Below are 16,676 nucleotides of genomic sequence, written 5' to 3'. Positions count from 1 at the left end.
AGAGGAAAACGGCCGCTCTGCTGTCCAATCAGGTGTCAGTATGCTCAGTGCAACAGTGCTGCGTTCAGGGACCCGAAGGAAAATCAGACAGAATGAATGCAACAGTTAAAACGTGACTGCCGTGAGTCATAGAAAGACTTAGAAACACACACACACACACACACGTGTATATATATATATGTATATATACACACACTTAGCTTTACTTCTTTACTTATATATCATATTTATGTTATATAAAACACACTGGCTTTACTTTATTTTATATATATATATATATATATATATATATATATATATATATATATATATATATATATATATACACACATATAACACATACCCACATTTGCTTTACTTAGCACGTTGAGTCTACGTGTGTATATTCTATCATCTACTGCCATATTTCTATGTGTGATAGTGGAACACGTTAATGACGAGATCTGGGTCCATGAGTGTGTGTGTGTGTGTTGCACACTGAAGCGGACAGCGTGTCTTCATCTCAGAGCTCCAGACAGTAAATCTCTTTATAACCGTCTTTTGTCGCCGGTGAAACGTTGAGCAGTTTGTTGCCTCTGTCGCGAGGAGAGCTGCCGTGAGGAGAAGCTCCTGCTGTCTGAGCCTGTAGCTCCGCGGCTAGCAGCGGAGCTCCGTTCAGAAACCCGTCCAGTGTGTCGTCTCCCCCGCAGAACGCCCAGGCTCACACCGCGGTGTACCGGGGGTTCTAGGGAGCATGTGGCCCGTCCCGCCGCTAGCTGTACCGGGGGTTCTAGGGAGCATGTAGCCCGTCCCGCCGCTGCCTGTACCGGGGGTTCTAGGGAGCATGTAGCCCGTCCCGCCGCTGGCTGTACCGGGGGTTCTAGGGAGCATGTAGCCCGTCCCGCCGCTGCCTGTACCGGGGGTTTCTAGGGAGCATGTGGCCCGTCCCGCCGCTGCCTGTACCGGGGGTTCTAGGGAGCATGTAGCCCGTCCCGCCGCTGGCTGTACCGGGGGTTCTAGGGAGCATGTAGCCCGTCCCGCCGCTGACTGTACCGGGGGTTCTAGGGAGCATGTAGCCCGTCCCGCCGCTGCCTGTACCGGGGGTTCTAGGGAGCATGTAGCCCGTCCCGCCGCTGGCTGTACCGGGGGTTCTAGGGAGCATGTAGCCCGTCCCGCCGCTGGCTGTACCGGGGGTTCTAGGGAGCATGTGGCCCGTCCCGCCACTGGCTGTACCGGGGGTTCTAGGGAGCATGTGGCCCGTCCCGCCACTGGCTGTACCGGGGGTTCTAGGGAGCATGTGGCCCGTCCCGCCACTGGCTGTACCTGTCACCGCAATATACAGTCGGCTTTCTAAACGTGTAGCCGTCGCTCTTCAGGCCGGCCAAGCGGGTTTCCTGCACGGTTTCTCTAGAACACGTCATGTGCTGACACTCGATGAGGAACCTCGCGTTCGCGATGACGGGACGTTGAGGAACGTGTGGCTGTCGTCTCTCGCCTGCGTTACGAACTCCGCGGTGTAAAGCAGTGATAACCCTCCTTCAGTTCGGCCTCGGAGGATTGAATGCAGATGGACGAGTTTAATGTGTTTGCTCGGTGATTCTTACTGGCCGATGGATGAATGAAGCTGCAGCTCATCTCCATCACTTCCTTGACTTGAACGACTGTTGTGACGTCATCTTTCTGAGCTGCTGTACAAACTTCAAGTACCATTTCCCCGCAAACACACTTTCCAAATATGTCTGACACACTAGAGTAGTGCTGATTTCTATTATTTGGTCATTGTTGGTTCATTTGTATTGTTTTTTAGTTGTAGTTTGAATTGTTCCACCTGCTGTACAGTTATCAAGTTATTAATTGTGATGAGATGATTGATTTTTCTATTGTAATTGTGTGTTAGTTTTTAATAATCAAAGTCAGAAGTAATCTTAACTAGCCAATGCTATTTCTTTTTTTTAAAGGTTTCAAATGCCACATTGTAGTTGTAACGTTAAAGTATTTTTGATGGAAAACTCAGCTGAAGGTGTAAAAATGTGACCTTTAAAGAGCTTCTATAAAAAATAAGAAATCCCACAATCTGTTGTACTTATTTCTTCTGTGACTCAAGGCCTCCCAACATGAGGTGTGTGTAAAACACTGAGTGCTACTAATATTAAAGGGTTTTATATACAGATTGTACTGATCAGCTGTATGTTTAGAAGTCTGATCAAACTCCTCCCCACTGCAGTACTCAAGTAAACTCCCAGCTGCTGTACTTCAGTATTTCTGCCTCCAACTTCAACAGACTTTACAGTCGGACCGAACTGTGATCAATAGATCTGAACACACTTTGTGTTTCAGGGCGAAGGTTGGAACCACTGGACTGTAAATTCTGTTGATCTTGGCCTGTCTTCTGGAACCTTCCCGTTTCCTGTCCGCTGCTCACAGTGCCAGTTAAAGTGGATCCTCAAGTGTTGTGATCTGTACTTTCAGGACCCGGGGAGGCTGCTGAGCGGGAGCGCTGCAGCGGTGACCCCGAAAGAGACGCAGGGCAAGAAGAGAGAGTTGTACTTCACCTGAGTGGATCCTGCTGCTGTGTGGACGCTCCGGCACTAAAGCCTCACCGCCGCTTTTCTAAAGCTCTGAGCTCCACGCTGCTGCGGGCTTTGTCCTCACTTGTATTGCTAGTGCAGCGCTAGCAGTCCGCCGCCACACATTGTCTGGCTGGAGGTAAATACGCTGCGGAAACTTCTGGGCTGTTTGCTTAACAAGCCTTTCAAGGTTTCTCTGACCTGGGACTTCAAACTGCCAAACACGCTGGTGGAGGAGGGAGCAGAGAGGATGTGGTGGAGGAGGGAGCAGAGAGGCTGAGGTGGAGGAGGGAGCAGAGAGGCTGTGGTGGAGGAGGGAGCAGAGAGGCTGTGGTGGAGGAGGGAGAGTAGAGAGGCTGTGGTGGAGGAGGGAGAGTAGAGAGGCTGTGGTGGATGAGGGAGAGTAGAGAGGCTGTGGTGGATGAGGGAGAGTAGAGAGGCTGAGGTGGATGAGGGAGAGTAGAGAGGCAGTGGTGGATGAGGGAGCAGAGAGGCTGTGGTGGATGAGGGAGCAGAGAGGCTGTGGTGGAGGAGGGAGCAGAGAGGCAGTGGTGGAGGAGGGAGAGTAGAGAGGCAGTGGTGGAGGAGGGAGAGTAGAGAGGCTGTGGTGGAGGAGGGAGAGTAGAGAGGCTGTGGTGGAGGAGGGAGAGTAGAGAAGCTGTGGTGGAGGAGGGAGAGTAGAGAGGCTGTGGTGGAGGAGGGAGAGTAGAGAGGCTGTGGTGGAGGAGGGAGAGTAGAGAGGCTGAGGTGGATGAGGGAGAGTAGAAAGGCTGAGGTGGAGAAGGAAGTAGAGAGGCTGAGGTGGAGGTGTGTGAAGAGAGGCTGTGGTGGAGGAGGGAGTAGAGAAGCTGTGATGGAGGAGGGAGTTGAGAGGCTATGGTGGAGAAGGAAGTTGAGAGGCTATGGTGGAGAAGGAAGTAGAGAGACTGAGGTGGAGGAGGGAGAGTAGAGAGGCTGAGGTGGAGGTGTGAGAGTAGAGATATTGAGGTGTAGGAGGGAGTTGAGAAGCTGTGGTGGAGGTGTGAGAATAGAGAAGCTGTGGTGGAGGTGTGAGAGTAGAGAGACTGTGGTGGAGGTGTGAGAGTAGAGAGACTGGTGGAGGTGTGAGCAGAGAGGCTGTGGTGGAGGAGGGAGCAGAGGCTGTGGTGGAGAAGGAAGTAGAGAGGCTGAGGTGGAGGTGTGAGAGGAGAGAGGCTGAGGTGGAGGAGGGAGTAGAGAAGATGTGGTGGAGGTGTGAGAGTAGAGAGGATGGGGTGGAGGTGTGAGAGTAGAGAGGCTGGGGTGGAGGAGGGAGCAGAGTGGAGAAGGGAGCAGAGAGGCTGTGGTGGAGGAGGGAGTAGAGCGGCAGTGGTGGAGGAGGGAGCAGAGAGGCTGTGGTGGAGGTGTGAGAGTAGAGAGGCTGAGGTGTGAGAGTAGAGAGGCAGTGGTGGAGGAGGGAGCAGAGAGGCTGTGGTGGAGGTGTGAGAGCAGAGAGGCTGTGTTGGAGGAGGGAGCAGAGAGGCTGAGGTGGAGGAGGGAGCTGAGAGGCAGTGGTGGAGGTGTGAGAGTATAGAGGCAGTGGTGGAGGAGGGAGTATAGAGGCAGTGGTGGAGGAGGGAGCAGAGAGGTGGAGGTGTGAGAGTAGAGAGACTGAGGTGGAGGAGGGAGCAGAGAGGCTGTGGTGGAGGATGGAGCAGAGAGGCTGTGGTGGAGGATGGAGCAGAGAGGCTGTGGTGCTGGATGGAGCAGAGAGGCTGTGGTGGAGGAGGGAGCAGAGAGGCTATGGTGGAGGAGGGAGCAGAGAGGCTGTGGTGGAGGAGGGAGCAGAGAGGCTGAGGTGGAGGAGTGAGCAGAGAGGCTGAGGTGGAGGATGGGGCAGAGAGGCTGTGGTGGAGGATGGGGCAGAGAGGCTGTGGTGGAGGATGGAGCAGAGAGGCTGTGGTGGAGGATGGAGCAGAGAGGCTGTGGTGGAGGATGGAGCAGAGAGGCTGAGGTGGAGGAGGGAGCAGAGAGGCTGAGGTGGAGGAGGGAGCAGAGAGGCTGAGGTGGAGGAGGGAGCAGAGAGGCTGAGGTGGAGGAGGGAGCAGAGAGGCTGAGGTGGAGGAGGGAGCAGAGAGGCTGAGGTGGTATATAATAATAGTAGTAATTGTTATATAATAGTTGAACATCCTCTCACACATTACCTGACTGCTGTGAGGCTGTTTGAACCTGGAGGACATGACCTGGGGGGGCGCCAGGTCCAGTCTGGGAGGGGGGGGGGGCTCCAGGTCCACTTACAGAGGGGGGGGGGGGGGGGGGGGGGCGGGCGGGATCCAGGGCCAGTGTGCTACTGGGTGTGATTGTCTGACCTGGTGTGGGTTTCTTGTGCTCCCAGACCCTCATCATGACGGAGGCTCTGAAGACACGCCTCCTCTTCAACAGCCCCGTCATACAGGCCCAGGTATGACCACTGGCTCCGCCCACCCAGGAGGCATCTAACCTCTGGCCACAGCTGGACAACTCCTGCAGTGACACACTTCATCCTGACGTCTTTGTGAAGCTGCTCTTTAGTGAAAACACCAGTCTGTAAACCACGGAACATTACGAAACAACAACCCACATTTAGGAACTCTCAATAGAGAGCATCAGTACTATTCAGGACCATAATACTCTTAATAGAGAGCATCAGTACTATTCGGGACCATAATACTCTCAATAGAGAGCATCAGTGCTATTCGGGACCATAATACTCTTAATAGAGAGCATCAGTACTATTCAGGATCATAATACTCTCAATAGAGAGCATCAGTACTATTCAGGACCATAATACTCTTAATAGAGAGCATCAGTACTATTCGGGATCATAATACTCTCAATAGAGAGCATCAGTACTATTCGGGATCATAATACTCTTAATAGAGAGCATCAGTACTATTCGGGATCATAATACTCTTAATAGAGAGCATCAGTACTATTCGGGATCATAATACTCTCAATAGAGAGCATCAGTACTATTCAGGACCATAATACTCTCAATAGAGAGCATCAGTACTATTCAGGACCATAATGCTCTCAATAGAGAGCATCAGTACTATTCAGGACCATAATGCTCTCAATAGAGAGCATCAGTACTATTCAGGACCATAATGCTCTTAATAGAGAGCATCAGTACTATTCAGGATCATAATACTCTCAATAGAGAGCATCAGTACTATTCAGGATCATAATACTCTCAATAGAGAGCATCAGTACTATTCAGGATCATAATACTCTTTTTTTTTTTTTTTTACATGTTTATTTGTCAAGCACATTGATTGTACACACAGGTGACAGAAAACAAGGGTAGTTACTCTTGCTTGTTTTTTTTATTTTTTTCCCCCTCCCACAGCCCCCCCCCCAATAATAATAAGAAAGAAAGAAAAAAAAAAAAAAGAATAATCATAATGATAATAATAATAATTACACACACACACATACAAACTTATGTGTTATGAAGTAGCTAGGAAAGAACATAGAAGAGAAGTAAAAAGCAAAGACAAAAGGCAAAATTAATCAAATAATAATAACAAATAATACAAGAAATATAAAAAGAAAAAGCCAACAAAAAAACCTAGTGATATTAGATTTCATATCCAAGATTTCAGGTAAAAAAGCTTGAAAAAAATGTATAAGAAATACGTGTACAAATAAATAAATAAAAAAAGGAAAAGTTCGTCACATCACGAGTGTCCGTTCTTGTGTATCCTTGGGAGTTGTTATTGTGGCAATGTAAAAACCAAAAGAGAGAAAAAATAAAATAAATAAATAATTGAGAAAAAGAGAAATACATGTGTATAAAATGGAGAACAAAATATAAAAAGTAATTTGTACCAATTGAAAATGGTTGAAAAAAAATAATAAAAATGATAATAATTAAAAGAGAAAAATAAAAATAGAAAATGAAAGAATAAAAACGAATTAACAGTTTCTTTAACTGCTACAAGTTGCTATGCATAAGAAAAAAAAAACGAGTGCTATAAGACTTAAGTTATAAGTACCAATAGTGTTTGTATGATTTGTACCAGTGGTAGCGCTCAAAAAAACAAAAACAAAAAAAGCACAAAAGCAAAAAACAAACACCAAATGTGGTCTATGTTCTATGATTTAAGCTATAAGTTCTGGACCCTCGTTAGCCGAAGTTACTCAAGTGATTTAAGAGATTTAGTGTGGTTTATAAGGGAGCTCCACAAAACATAAAATGTAGAACCTTGACCTCTCAGATCATATGTGATCTTTTCTAGATCTAAGAAGGACATAAGGTCATTCAACCATTGTGAAGATTTTGGGGCAGGTGTTGATTTCCATTCCAATAAGATTCGTCTCCGAGCTATCAAGGTAGAAAAAGAAAGCACAGACCTTGAGGATCATAATACTCTTAATAGAGAGCATCAGTACTATTCAGGATCATATATGTACATACAACATGTATGATTCATATTTATAGATTTGGTATCTGGTTTTTCTCCAGTTAAACATCCATTACATTTCCTCCAGTACTGTTTTGGTCATGAGGAGAGGAAGAAGAGGAGAGGAAGAAGTAGAGAGGAGGAAGAGAGGAAGAAGAGGAGAGGAAGAAGTAGAAAGGAGGAAGAGAGAAAAAAGTAGAGAGGAGGAAGAGAGAAAGAAGAGGAGAGGAAGTAGTGAGGAAGACTGATATCTGGTCTGAATACTATATTGTGGTCGTTTGTACCCATTAGCCATGAGCTAACTGGCCTAGCTACCAGAGGCTAAAGGGGCGGGACTTCCTCTTTGGGTCTGGACCAATCAATGAGCTGCGTGTCCATTAAGAATGGTAGTTCTGTGGAGATGGTTTTGGGGTGATGGAGGCCCACAGTGCTTGGTCCTGTTCCAGCCAGGGGTTGAGAACCATCTGCAGTTTTCTACAAATCCTGTCATTGACCAGTGACCGAGAAACCTTTTAACTTTAACAACCTTTATAGAATAATAATCCTGGTCCTGGTCCAGTCCTTCATCAATAGTATCAATGTTCTGATCAATAGTATCAATGTTCTGATGATAGTATCAATGTTCTGGAAATAATATCAATGTTCTGATCAATAATATCAATGTTCTGATCAATAGTATCAATGTTCTGATGATAGTATCAATGTTCTGATCAATAATATCAATGTTCTGATCAATAGTATCAATGTTCTGATGATAATATTAATGTTCTGATCAATAGTATCAATGTTCTGATCAATAGTATCAATGTTCTGGTCAATAGTATCAATGTTCTGATGATAATATTAATGTTCTGATCAATAGTATCAATGTTCTGATCAATAGTATCAATGTTCTGATCAATAGTATCAATGTTCTGGTCAATAGTATCAATGTTCTGATGATAATATTAATGTTCTGATCAATAGTATCAATGTTCTGATCAATAGTATCAATGTTCTGATGATAATATTAATGTTCTGATCAATAGTATCAATGTTCTGATCAATAGTATCAATGTTCTGGTCAATAGTATCAATGTTCTGATGATAATATTAATGTTCTGATCAATAGTATCAATGTTCTGATCAATAGTATCAATGTTCTGATGATAATATTAATGTTCTGATCAATAGTATCAATGTTCTGATCAATAGTATCAATGTTCTGGTCAATAGTATCAATGTTCTGATGATAATATTAATGTTCTGATCAATAGTATCAATGTTCTGATCAATAGTATCAATGTTCTGGTCAATAGTATCGATGTAGCACTGAGATCTAATGGAGACCAGAACAGGATCAGACCAGAGACCAGTCCTTTGTCTGAGACCATGAGGGACTGATCAATAACGCTGACAGAATTTGAGGGACTGATCAATAAGGTTAAGAGAATGTGATGATCAAAGTAATAATGTGGTTGTTCCTGCAGACGGTGAGGAACCTTGTTGCTGCGGTGCTGAAGGAAAATGGCTCCGGTGGAAAAATCACTGCCTCCTCCACTGAGGTGAGTGAAACCATGAACTCTGGGAGGGACTGTCTGATCCTGATCTGGTCTGGTCTGATCTGGTCTGATCTGGTCTGATCTGGTCTGATTCTGATCTGGTCTGATTCTGATTCTGATCTGATCTGATCTAATCACATGAACTCTGGGAGGGACGGTCTGATCCTGATCTGGTCTGGTCTGGTCTGATCTGATCTGATTCTGATCTGATTCTGATCTGGTCTGATCTGATCTGATTCTGATCTGGTCTGGTCTGATCTGGTCTGGTCTGATCTGATCTGATTCTGATTCTGATTCTGATCTGGTCTGGTCTGATTCTGATCTGGTCTGGTCTGATCTGATCCTGGTCTGATCTGATCTGATCTGATTCTGGTCTGATTCTGATCTGATTCTGACCTGATTCTGATCTGATCTGATCACATGAACTCTGGGAGGGACTATCTGATTCTGATCTGATCTGATCTGATTCCCCCCCCCCTCTCTCTCTCTCTCTCTACCCCCCCCCCCCTCTCTCTCTCTCTCTACCCCCCCCAGGGTCCAGCTCTGCAGGCTCTGTGGGACCAGTGTAGTAGTGACAGTAGTTCAGTGGTTCGCTGGTCCTGCTGTGAAGCTCTGGTTCTCCTGGTGGATCAGGACCATGCAGACCTGCACCACGTCCTCAACCGGGTCCTCAACCTGCTGCCCTCCGCCAGGTACACAACCATGCAGGGGGCAGCCTCACCTGCAGCACCATGCAGGGGGCAGCCAGCCTCACCTCACTAACTCTCAATCTCCTGAGCAGAGCCCACAGACACAATACCTGGATCAATGAAGGTCAGGTGATTGTTGGCTCCTCCCCATTTGTCATGAGCTCTGCCATGAGCTCTGTCATGAGGTCTGTCATGAGGTCTGCCATGAGCTCTGTGATGAGCTCTGTAATGAGGTCTGCCATGAGGTCTGCCATGAGGTCTGCCAGGAGGTCTGCCATGAGGTCTGTCATGAGCTCTGCCATGAGCTCTGCCATGGGGTCTGTCATGAGGTCTGCCATGAGGTCTGTCATGAGGTCTGCCATGGGGTCTGTCATGAGGTCTGCCATGAGGTCTGTCATGAGGTCTGCCATGAGGTCTGCCATGAGGTCTGTCATGAGGTATGCCATGAGGTCTGCCATGGGGTCTGTCATGAGGTCTGCCATGAGGTCTGCCATGAGCTCTGCCATGGGGTCTGTCATGAGGTCTGCCATGAGGTCTGTCATGAGGTCTGCCATGAGCTCTGCCATGGGGTCTGTCATGAGGTCTGCCATGAGGTCTGCCAAGAAAACTTCCATTCAACTATAAGTATTTCAATCAATTAGATAAATCATGAGAGGTAGTTATATCTGTCTGTCACAAGTTCAGATATGTGCAGTCAATCAGTGGTGAGGTCCAGGCTGGTGAGGTCCACGCTGAGGAGGTCCAGGCTGGTGAGATCCAGGCTGGTGAGGTTCAAGCTGGTGAGGTTCAAGCTGGTGAGGTTCAGGCTGGTGAGGTCCAGGCTGGTGAGGTTCAGGTTGGTGGGGTCCAGGTTGGTGAGGTTCAGGCTGGCGAGATCCTGAGTCCATCAGAATCTGTGGTTTTATTCTTTAATTGAAACATTTTACATTTAGCATAGTCCCTGCAGTCCTCTGGAGATTAGCATTGTAGCATTTAGCATAGTCCCTGCAGTCCTCTGGAGATTAGCATTGTAGCATTTAGCATAGTTCCTGCAGTCCTCTGGAGATTAGCATTGTAGCATTTAGCATAGTTCCTGCAGTCCTCTGGAGATTAGCATTGTAGCATTTAGCATAGTTCCTGCAGTCCTCTGGAGATTAGCATGATAGCATTTAGCATAGTTCCTGCAGTCCTCTGGAGATTAGCATTGTAGCATTTAGCATAGTCCCTGCAGTCCTCTGGAGATAAGCATTGTAGCATTTAGCATAGTTCCTGCAGTCCTCTGGAGATTAGCATTGTAGCATTTAGCATAGTCCCTGCAGTCACCTGGAGGTTAGCATTGTCCCTGTAGTCCCCTGGAGGTTAGCATTGTCCCTGTAGTCCCCTGGAGATTAGCATTGTAGCATTTAGCATAGTCCCTGCAGTCCTCTGGAGGTTAGCTTAGTCCCTGCAGTCCTCTGGAGATTAGCATTGTAGCATTTAGCATAGTCCCTGCAGTCACCTGGAGGCTAGCATTGTCCCTGAAGTCCCCTGGAGATTAGCATTGTAGCATTTAGCATTGTCCCTGTAGTCCTCTCGAGGTTAGCGTTGTCCCTGCAGTCCCCCGGAGATTAGCATTGTAGCATTGAGCATAGTCCCTGCAGTCCTCTGGAGTTTAGCTTAGTCCCTACAGTACTCTCTGATTAGCATTTTAGCATTTAGCATTGTCCATGCAGTTCTCTCTGGATTAACATTTTAGCATTTAGCATTGTGCCTGCAGGACTCTCGAGATTAGCGTTTTAGCATTGCGCCTGCAGTGTGTATTGCGACGCAACATCCTGTGAATCCTTTCCTGTTTTTTATGTCAAATTATATTAGCTCTTATTTTTAGTTTAGGTTTAAAAGAAATATATTTAATTTATTCATATGACAATAGAAACGCAGTGCTGATGTGCCTGGTTCTAAAAACTGCAGAGGGAAGAGAGAAAGACAAATTCTCATGTTGATGTGGTGAAGACAGAACTTTGTGTTTGGAGGTTCTGTGCAGAGCAGACGTTCTGAAATGTGCTGCGACAGGCTGTTCTGGTGGAGTTTTCCTCAACTGAACGTGATGTCACTGTGGTGATGTCGCTGTGGTGATGTCGCTGTGGTGATGTCGCTGTGGTGATGTCGCTGTGGTGATGTCGCTGTGGTGATGTCGCTGTGGTGATGTCGCTGTGGTGATGTCGCTGTGGTGATGTCGCTGTGGTGAACACCATGTCACTGTGGTGATGTCACTATGGTGAATACCATGTCACTGTGGTGATGTCGCTGTGGTGATGTCGCTGTGGTGATGTCACTGTGGTGATGTCGCTGTGGTGATGTCGCTGTGGTGATGTCGCTGTGGTGAACACCATGTCACTGTGGTGATGTCGCTGTGGTGATGTCGCTGTGGTGATGTCGCTGTGGTGAACACCATGTCACTGTGGTGATGTCGCTGTGGTGATGTCGCTGTGGTGAACACCATGTCACTGTGGTGATGTCACTGTGGTGATGTCGCTGTGGTGATGTCGCTGTGGTGATGTCGCTGTGGTGAACACCATGTCACTGTGGTGATGTCACTGTGGTGATGTCGCTGTGGTGATGTCACTGTTTGAATGGTGATGTGTGGTTGTCCTCACCAGGAACATCCAGGGTTTGGTTCAAGTCCTGAGGCGGCTGCTGCAGATCCAGGTGGACCGAAGCTCCTCCCACACCATCTTCACCTGTCCTTACTCCATCAGGTGAGTGCTTCCTGCTCCTTGTGCTCCTCGTGCTCCTCAGGCTCCTCAGGCTACTCTTGCTCCTCGTGCTCCGCGTGCTCCTCAGGCTACTCGTGCTCTGCGTGCTCCTCCTGCTCCTCCTGCTCCTCCTGCTCCTCATGTTCCTGTAGAATCAACTTCTAGGAATTGAGCTCTTATAATGATAACGATGATCAATGATCAAAGACAGTAAATCTATTTTTAGAAAGTGGGAGGAGCTCTGCAGCGCCGCTTGTTTACCAGATGAAGGCCAGTTTATTATCAGTCTCATAAATTGACAAGACATAAAACAAACAAAACACACATCTTCCAACTCCTGCGACGTACAGCCTGGTGTGTATCTTCAATTCAACTTTATCGATATAGCACCAAGTACAACACAGTCATTCCCAGGTGCTTTGAACAGGAAGTAGAAGAGCCCAACAGGTCACATGTGTGAATGTGAGGAATGGAGGGAGGAAGATGGAGAGACGTGACCTGTGATGTAACGGCAGGTCACAAGAAGTCCATTTCAAAGTGCTGGAGCCCAAAGGCAGAAGTTGGGTTTGTGTTGGAGGGAACCAAGACCAGCAGCAGGCCTTGACGGCTGCCGGTCTGAGGACCAGGGCTGCCGGTCTGAGGACCAGGGCTGCTGGTCTGAGGACCAGGGCTGGTGGTCTGAGGACCAGGGCTGGGTGCCAGTGTGTCGATGATTGAAGAACGTGGTTCCTAGACCAACTGGAGACACAGATCACAAGATGAGGTGACTGACGTACGTGTGTGTGTGTGTGTGTGTGTGTGTGTGTGTGTGTGTGTGTTTGTGTGTGTGTGTGTGTGTGTGTGTGGTGCAGGAGCAGCCCTCATCCCTTCATCACGGCTCTGGAGAACCGGGCAGACTGCTGGTCCCTGCTGCTGCAGGAGATCCAGGACCTGGTCCAGCAGGCTGCAGACAGGCAAGCAGGCTGAGCCTTAGTCAGGGAGACGCTAACGTCCAATGATCATTGACCGACACCCCCAGGACGACCTTGAGACCTCCTCTGTCCCCTTAAGACCTCCTCTGTCCCCAGGAGGACCTTAAGACCTCCTGTGTCCCCAGGACGACCTTAAGACCTCCTCTGTCCCCAGGACCACCTTGAGACCTCCTCTGTCCCCAGGACCACCTTGAGACCTCCTCTGTCCCCAGGACCACCTTAAGACCTCCTCTGTCCCCAGGAGGACCTTAAGACCTCCTCTGTCCCCAGGACCACGTTGAGACGTCCTGTGTCCTCTGTGCAGGAGCAGGGCAGCCTACCTCACCATGCTGCTGCCCTTCCTGCGGTTCCTGTACTGTGAGCCTCACACGAGGCCTCAGCATGCTCTGCTGAGGCTCCGCCTCCTCAGGGTGCTGCTCCCTGGGAGTCCTGCTGCCGGACCATCCAGCCAGGACCAGGACCAGGACCAGGACCAGGACCAGGACCAGGACCAGGACCAGAAAGCGTCAGTGGTGTCAGAAAGCCTCCTGCTCTGCCTCTGTCAGCTGGTGCCTCACATGCAGGTACGACGCCGCCTGCTGCCCCGAATCTCTGAGCTCATCCTCCATCTGGTGGTGAGGCTCTGAGGCTCTGAGGCTCTGAAGCTCTGAGGCTCTGAAGCTCTGAGGCTCTGAGGCTCTGAAGCTCTGAGGCTCTGAAGCTCTGAAGCTCTGAGGCTCTGAGGCTCTGAAGCTCTGAAGCTCTGAGGCTCTGAAGCTCTGAAGCTCTGAGGCTCTGAGGCTCTGAAGCTCTGAAGCTCTGAGGCTCTGAAGCTCTGAGGCTCTGAAGCCTTCAGGAGTGTGTGAGGAGTGTGTGTCAGGTGTGTGTGAGGAGTGTGTGTCAGGTGTGTGTGAGGAGTGTGTGTCAGGTGTGTGTGAGGAGTGTGTGTCAGGTGTGTGTGAGGAGTGTGTGTCAGGTGTGTGTCAGGTGTGTGTCAGGAGTGTGTGAGGTGTGTGTGAGGAGTGTGTGAGGAGTGTGTGAGGAGTGTGTGTCATGTGTGTGTCATGTGTGTGTGAGGAGTGTGTGAGGAGTGTGTGAGGAGTGTGTGAGGTGTGTGTCAGGAGTGTGTCATGTGTGTGTCATGTGTGTGTCAGGAGTGTGTCATGTGTGTGTCGTGTGTGTCAGGAGTGTGTCATGTGTGTGAGGAGTGTGTGTGAGGTGTGTGTGAGGTGTGTGTGAGGTGTGTGTCAGGAGTGTGTCAGGAGTGTGTAGCTGAGCTCCTTGCTGCTCCTCTGCAGGTGGACAGTGTGGAGGCGGTGCTAGAGCTGTGTGTCTTCGTGGACAGCCTCCTCCAGGGCCTCCACCAGGTCCTCCACCAGGACCTCCACCACCAGGACCTCCTCCACCAGGACCTCCACCAGGACCTCCACCACCAGGACCTCCACCACCAGGACCTCCACCAGGGCCTCAGAGCTCCTGCAGGCTGCTGGAGAGCAGAAGCAGCTGCTGTGCTGCTGCAGCTGCTGTGTGCCTGCCAGCGCTGCCTCCAGCTGGGTGGAGACTGCCGGCCACTCCTCCGCCTCATGCACCAGCTCCTGCTCACCTGCCAGCAGGTGAGTCCAGCGGGCAGCTCACACACTCACAGCTCATTGTTCTCCATGTAAGCTCCTGTAGAACCAGCTGCTCTCTGACCGTAGAACCATTCTGAATGCAACTGAGAGGCTCCAGAGAAAACATCTTTATACCGCCATTGTATGGTTCTTCCAAAATATCATCCACTACCTTTTAATAACTGCATTAAATACAGAACAATTCAACTCAACTTTATTTATAAAGAGAGATAATTAGTAACTAGCTTTGATCATTATTAATCATATCGATAACCAACCATTGTGTGTGTGTGTGTGTGTGTGTGTGTGTGTGTGTGTGTGTGTGTGTGTGTGTGTGTGTGTGTGTGTGTGTGTGTGTGTGTGTGTGTGTGTGTGTGTGTGTGTGTGTGTGTGTGTGTGTGTGTGTGTGTGTGTGTGTGTGTGTGTCAGGAGGTGGCGGTGGACCAGCTGACCGTAGGACTGTCTCTGCTGCTGCTGGAGGCTCCTGCTGCCCAGCAGACCAGTCTGCTCCGTCTGGGTAAACCTCCTGCTGTTCCTGATGTTCCTTCTACCTCTGATGTGTGACCACTGGGATCCAGACCAGTAGTCTAGTACTAGTTCCTGAAGAAGAACCAGTGATCCAGACCAGCAGTCTAGTAGTAGTTCCTGAAGAGGAACCAGTGATCCAGACCAGCAGTCTAGTACTAGTTCCTGAAGAAGAACCAGTGATCCAGACCAGCAGTCTAGTACTAGTTCCTGAAGAGGAACCAGTGATCTAGACCAGTAGTCTAGTACTAGTTACTGAAGAGGAACCAGTGATCCAGACCGGTAGTCTAGTACTAGTACTAGACTACCGGTCTGGATCACTGGTTCCTCTTCAGTAACTAGTACTAGACTACTGGTCTAGATCACTGAAGAGGAACCAGTGATCTAGACCAGTAGTCTAGTACTAGTTACTGAAGAGGAACCAGTGATCCAGACCGGTAGTCTAGTACTAGTTACTAGAGGAACCAGTGATCCAGACCAGTAGTCTAGTACTAGTTCCTGAAGAGGAACCAGTGATCCAGACCAGTAGTCTAGTACTAGTTCCTGAAGAGGAACCAATGATCCAGACCAGCAGTCTAGTACTAGTTACTGAAGAGGAACCAGTGATCCAGACCAGTAGTCTAGTACTAGTTACTAGAGGAACGGAGGAGGGAAACCGCCCACAGAATGCAGGTCATGTCATGTATATGAAGTGACAGTGGTTAACCAGTGGTTGGTTACCTGAGCTTCCTCCACCACCTGAACATCTGAGTTTTCTATTGGATCCTTCATGTCGCTGGTCACAGCTGGTAGGAGGAGTTCAGCTAAGCAGCTGGAAACATCAACACAAACTGAAGTAACCTTTACCTCTGATGGAAAGCTCCTGGTCCACCCAGAGACAGACGTCCGTCTTAATGTCCTGGTGTCAATGTGCAGTGTGGTCCAGGTGAACCAGGTGAAGCACTGCGCCGTAGAGAGGACGTCACACACACACACACACACACACACACACACTGCAACATGTGACATGTTCTATTCTTCACCAGAGTGTAGGATGTGAGGGCGGGTCAAGTAGAGCTCCCCACTGACTGAAGAGAGCAGAGAGCTGTTGTCAGTACGATTCCCGTGGGCCTGTGGGTGTGCGTGTTGAAGTCTTCCTGTGTTGCAGCGCTCAGGCTGGTGCCGGACCGGGCCCGGGTTCCCTGGTTCTCCCCGGTCCTGGTTCTGCCGCTGCTGCAGCTGCTGTCCTGTTCCGGCCTCACCGAGCCCCGGACCCTGCAGCTCAACCAGAGGCTGGCCCACCGCCTGCTGCTGCGCCTCAGCCGGCCTGCAGACCCCCCCCGCCAGGTGACCCCCCCCCCCCCCCCCCTCACTTCAGTCCGTCTGTCCATGGAAGCAGTGTGTCGCCGTGGCTGAAGCAGGTTTCTTTGTCGTTGTGGCGGCACTCAGTGAGCTGGAGGGTCTTGTTAGGAAGAACTGATGAGTCTGCAGAGGAGGTGAAGAAGTCCTGATTGATCCCTTCTTCAATGCTCTCTCTGTCTCTCTGTCTCTCTGTCTCTCTCTCTCTCTCTCTCTCTCTCTGTCTCTGTCTCTGTCTCTGTCTCTGTCTCTCTGTCTCTCTCTGTCTCTCTGTCTCTGTCTGTCTCTGTCTCTCTCTCTCTGTCTCTGTCTCTCTCTGTCTGTCTCTGTCTCTCTCTCTCTCTGTCTCTCTCTGTCTCT

At 49.1% G+C, this 16,676-nt stretch overlaps 1 protein-coding gene across 1 annotated transcript in view; it reads left to right on the top strand.

The window, feature by feature from the left end:
- The first annotated feature begins 452 nt into the window (after positions 1-452).
- The window catches only part of focad (focadhesin), a 59,150-nt gene continuing 42,926 nt past the window's right edge, over positions 453-16,676 (top strand). Inside the window, exons 1-13 of the mRNA XM_080519343.1 lie at positions 453-517; positions 2,449-2,685; positions 4,900-4,965; positions 8,419-8,493; positions 9,025-9,182; positions 9,272-9,748; positions 9,859-10,014; positions 11,798-11,896; positions 12,745-12,846; positions 13,169-13,427; positions 14,142-14,456; positions 14,883-14,970; positions 16,126-16,304. Coding sequence (XP_080375469.1) covers positions 4,909-4,965; positions 8,419-8,493; positions 9,025-9,182; positions 9,272-9,748; positions 9,859-10,014; positions 11,798-11,896; positions 12,745-12,846; positions 13,169-13,427; positions 14,142-14,456; positions 14,883-14,970; positions 16,126-16,304 — 1,965 coding nt within the window. The 5' untranslated portion in view covers positions 453-517; positions 2,449-2,685; positions 4,900-4,908. The remainder of the gene's footprint in view (positions 518-2,448; positions 2,686-4,899; positions 4,966-8,418; positions 8,494-9,024; positions 9,183-9,271; positions 9,749-9,858; positions 10,015-11,797; positions 11,897-12,744; positions 12,847-13,168; positions 13,428-14,141; positions 14,457-14,882; positions 14,971-16,125; positions 16,305-16,676) is intronic.

This window comes from Blennius ocellaris (genome assembly GCF_963422515.1).
Source record: "Blennius ocellaris genome assembly, chromosome: 23".
NCBI lineage: Eukaryota > Metazoa > Chordata > Actinopteri > Blenniiformes > Blenniidae > Blennius > Blennius ocellaris.
The sequence above is the reverse complement of the archived record's forward strand: the minus strand, read 5'-3'. Positions and strand labels throughout refer to the sequence as shown.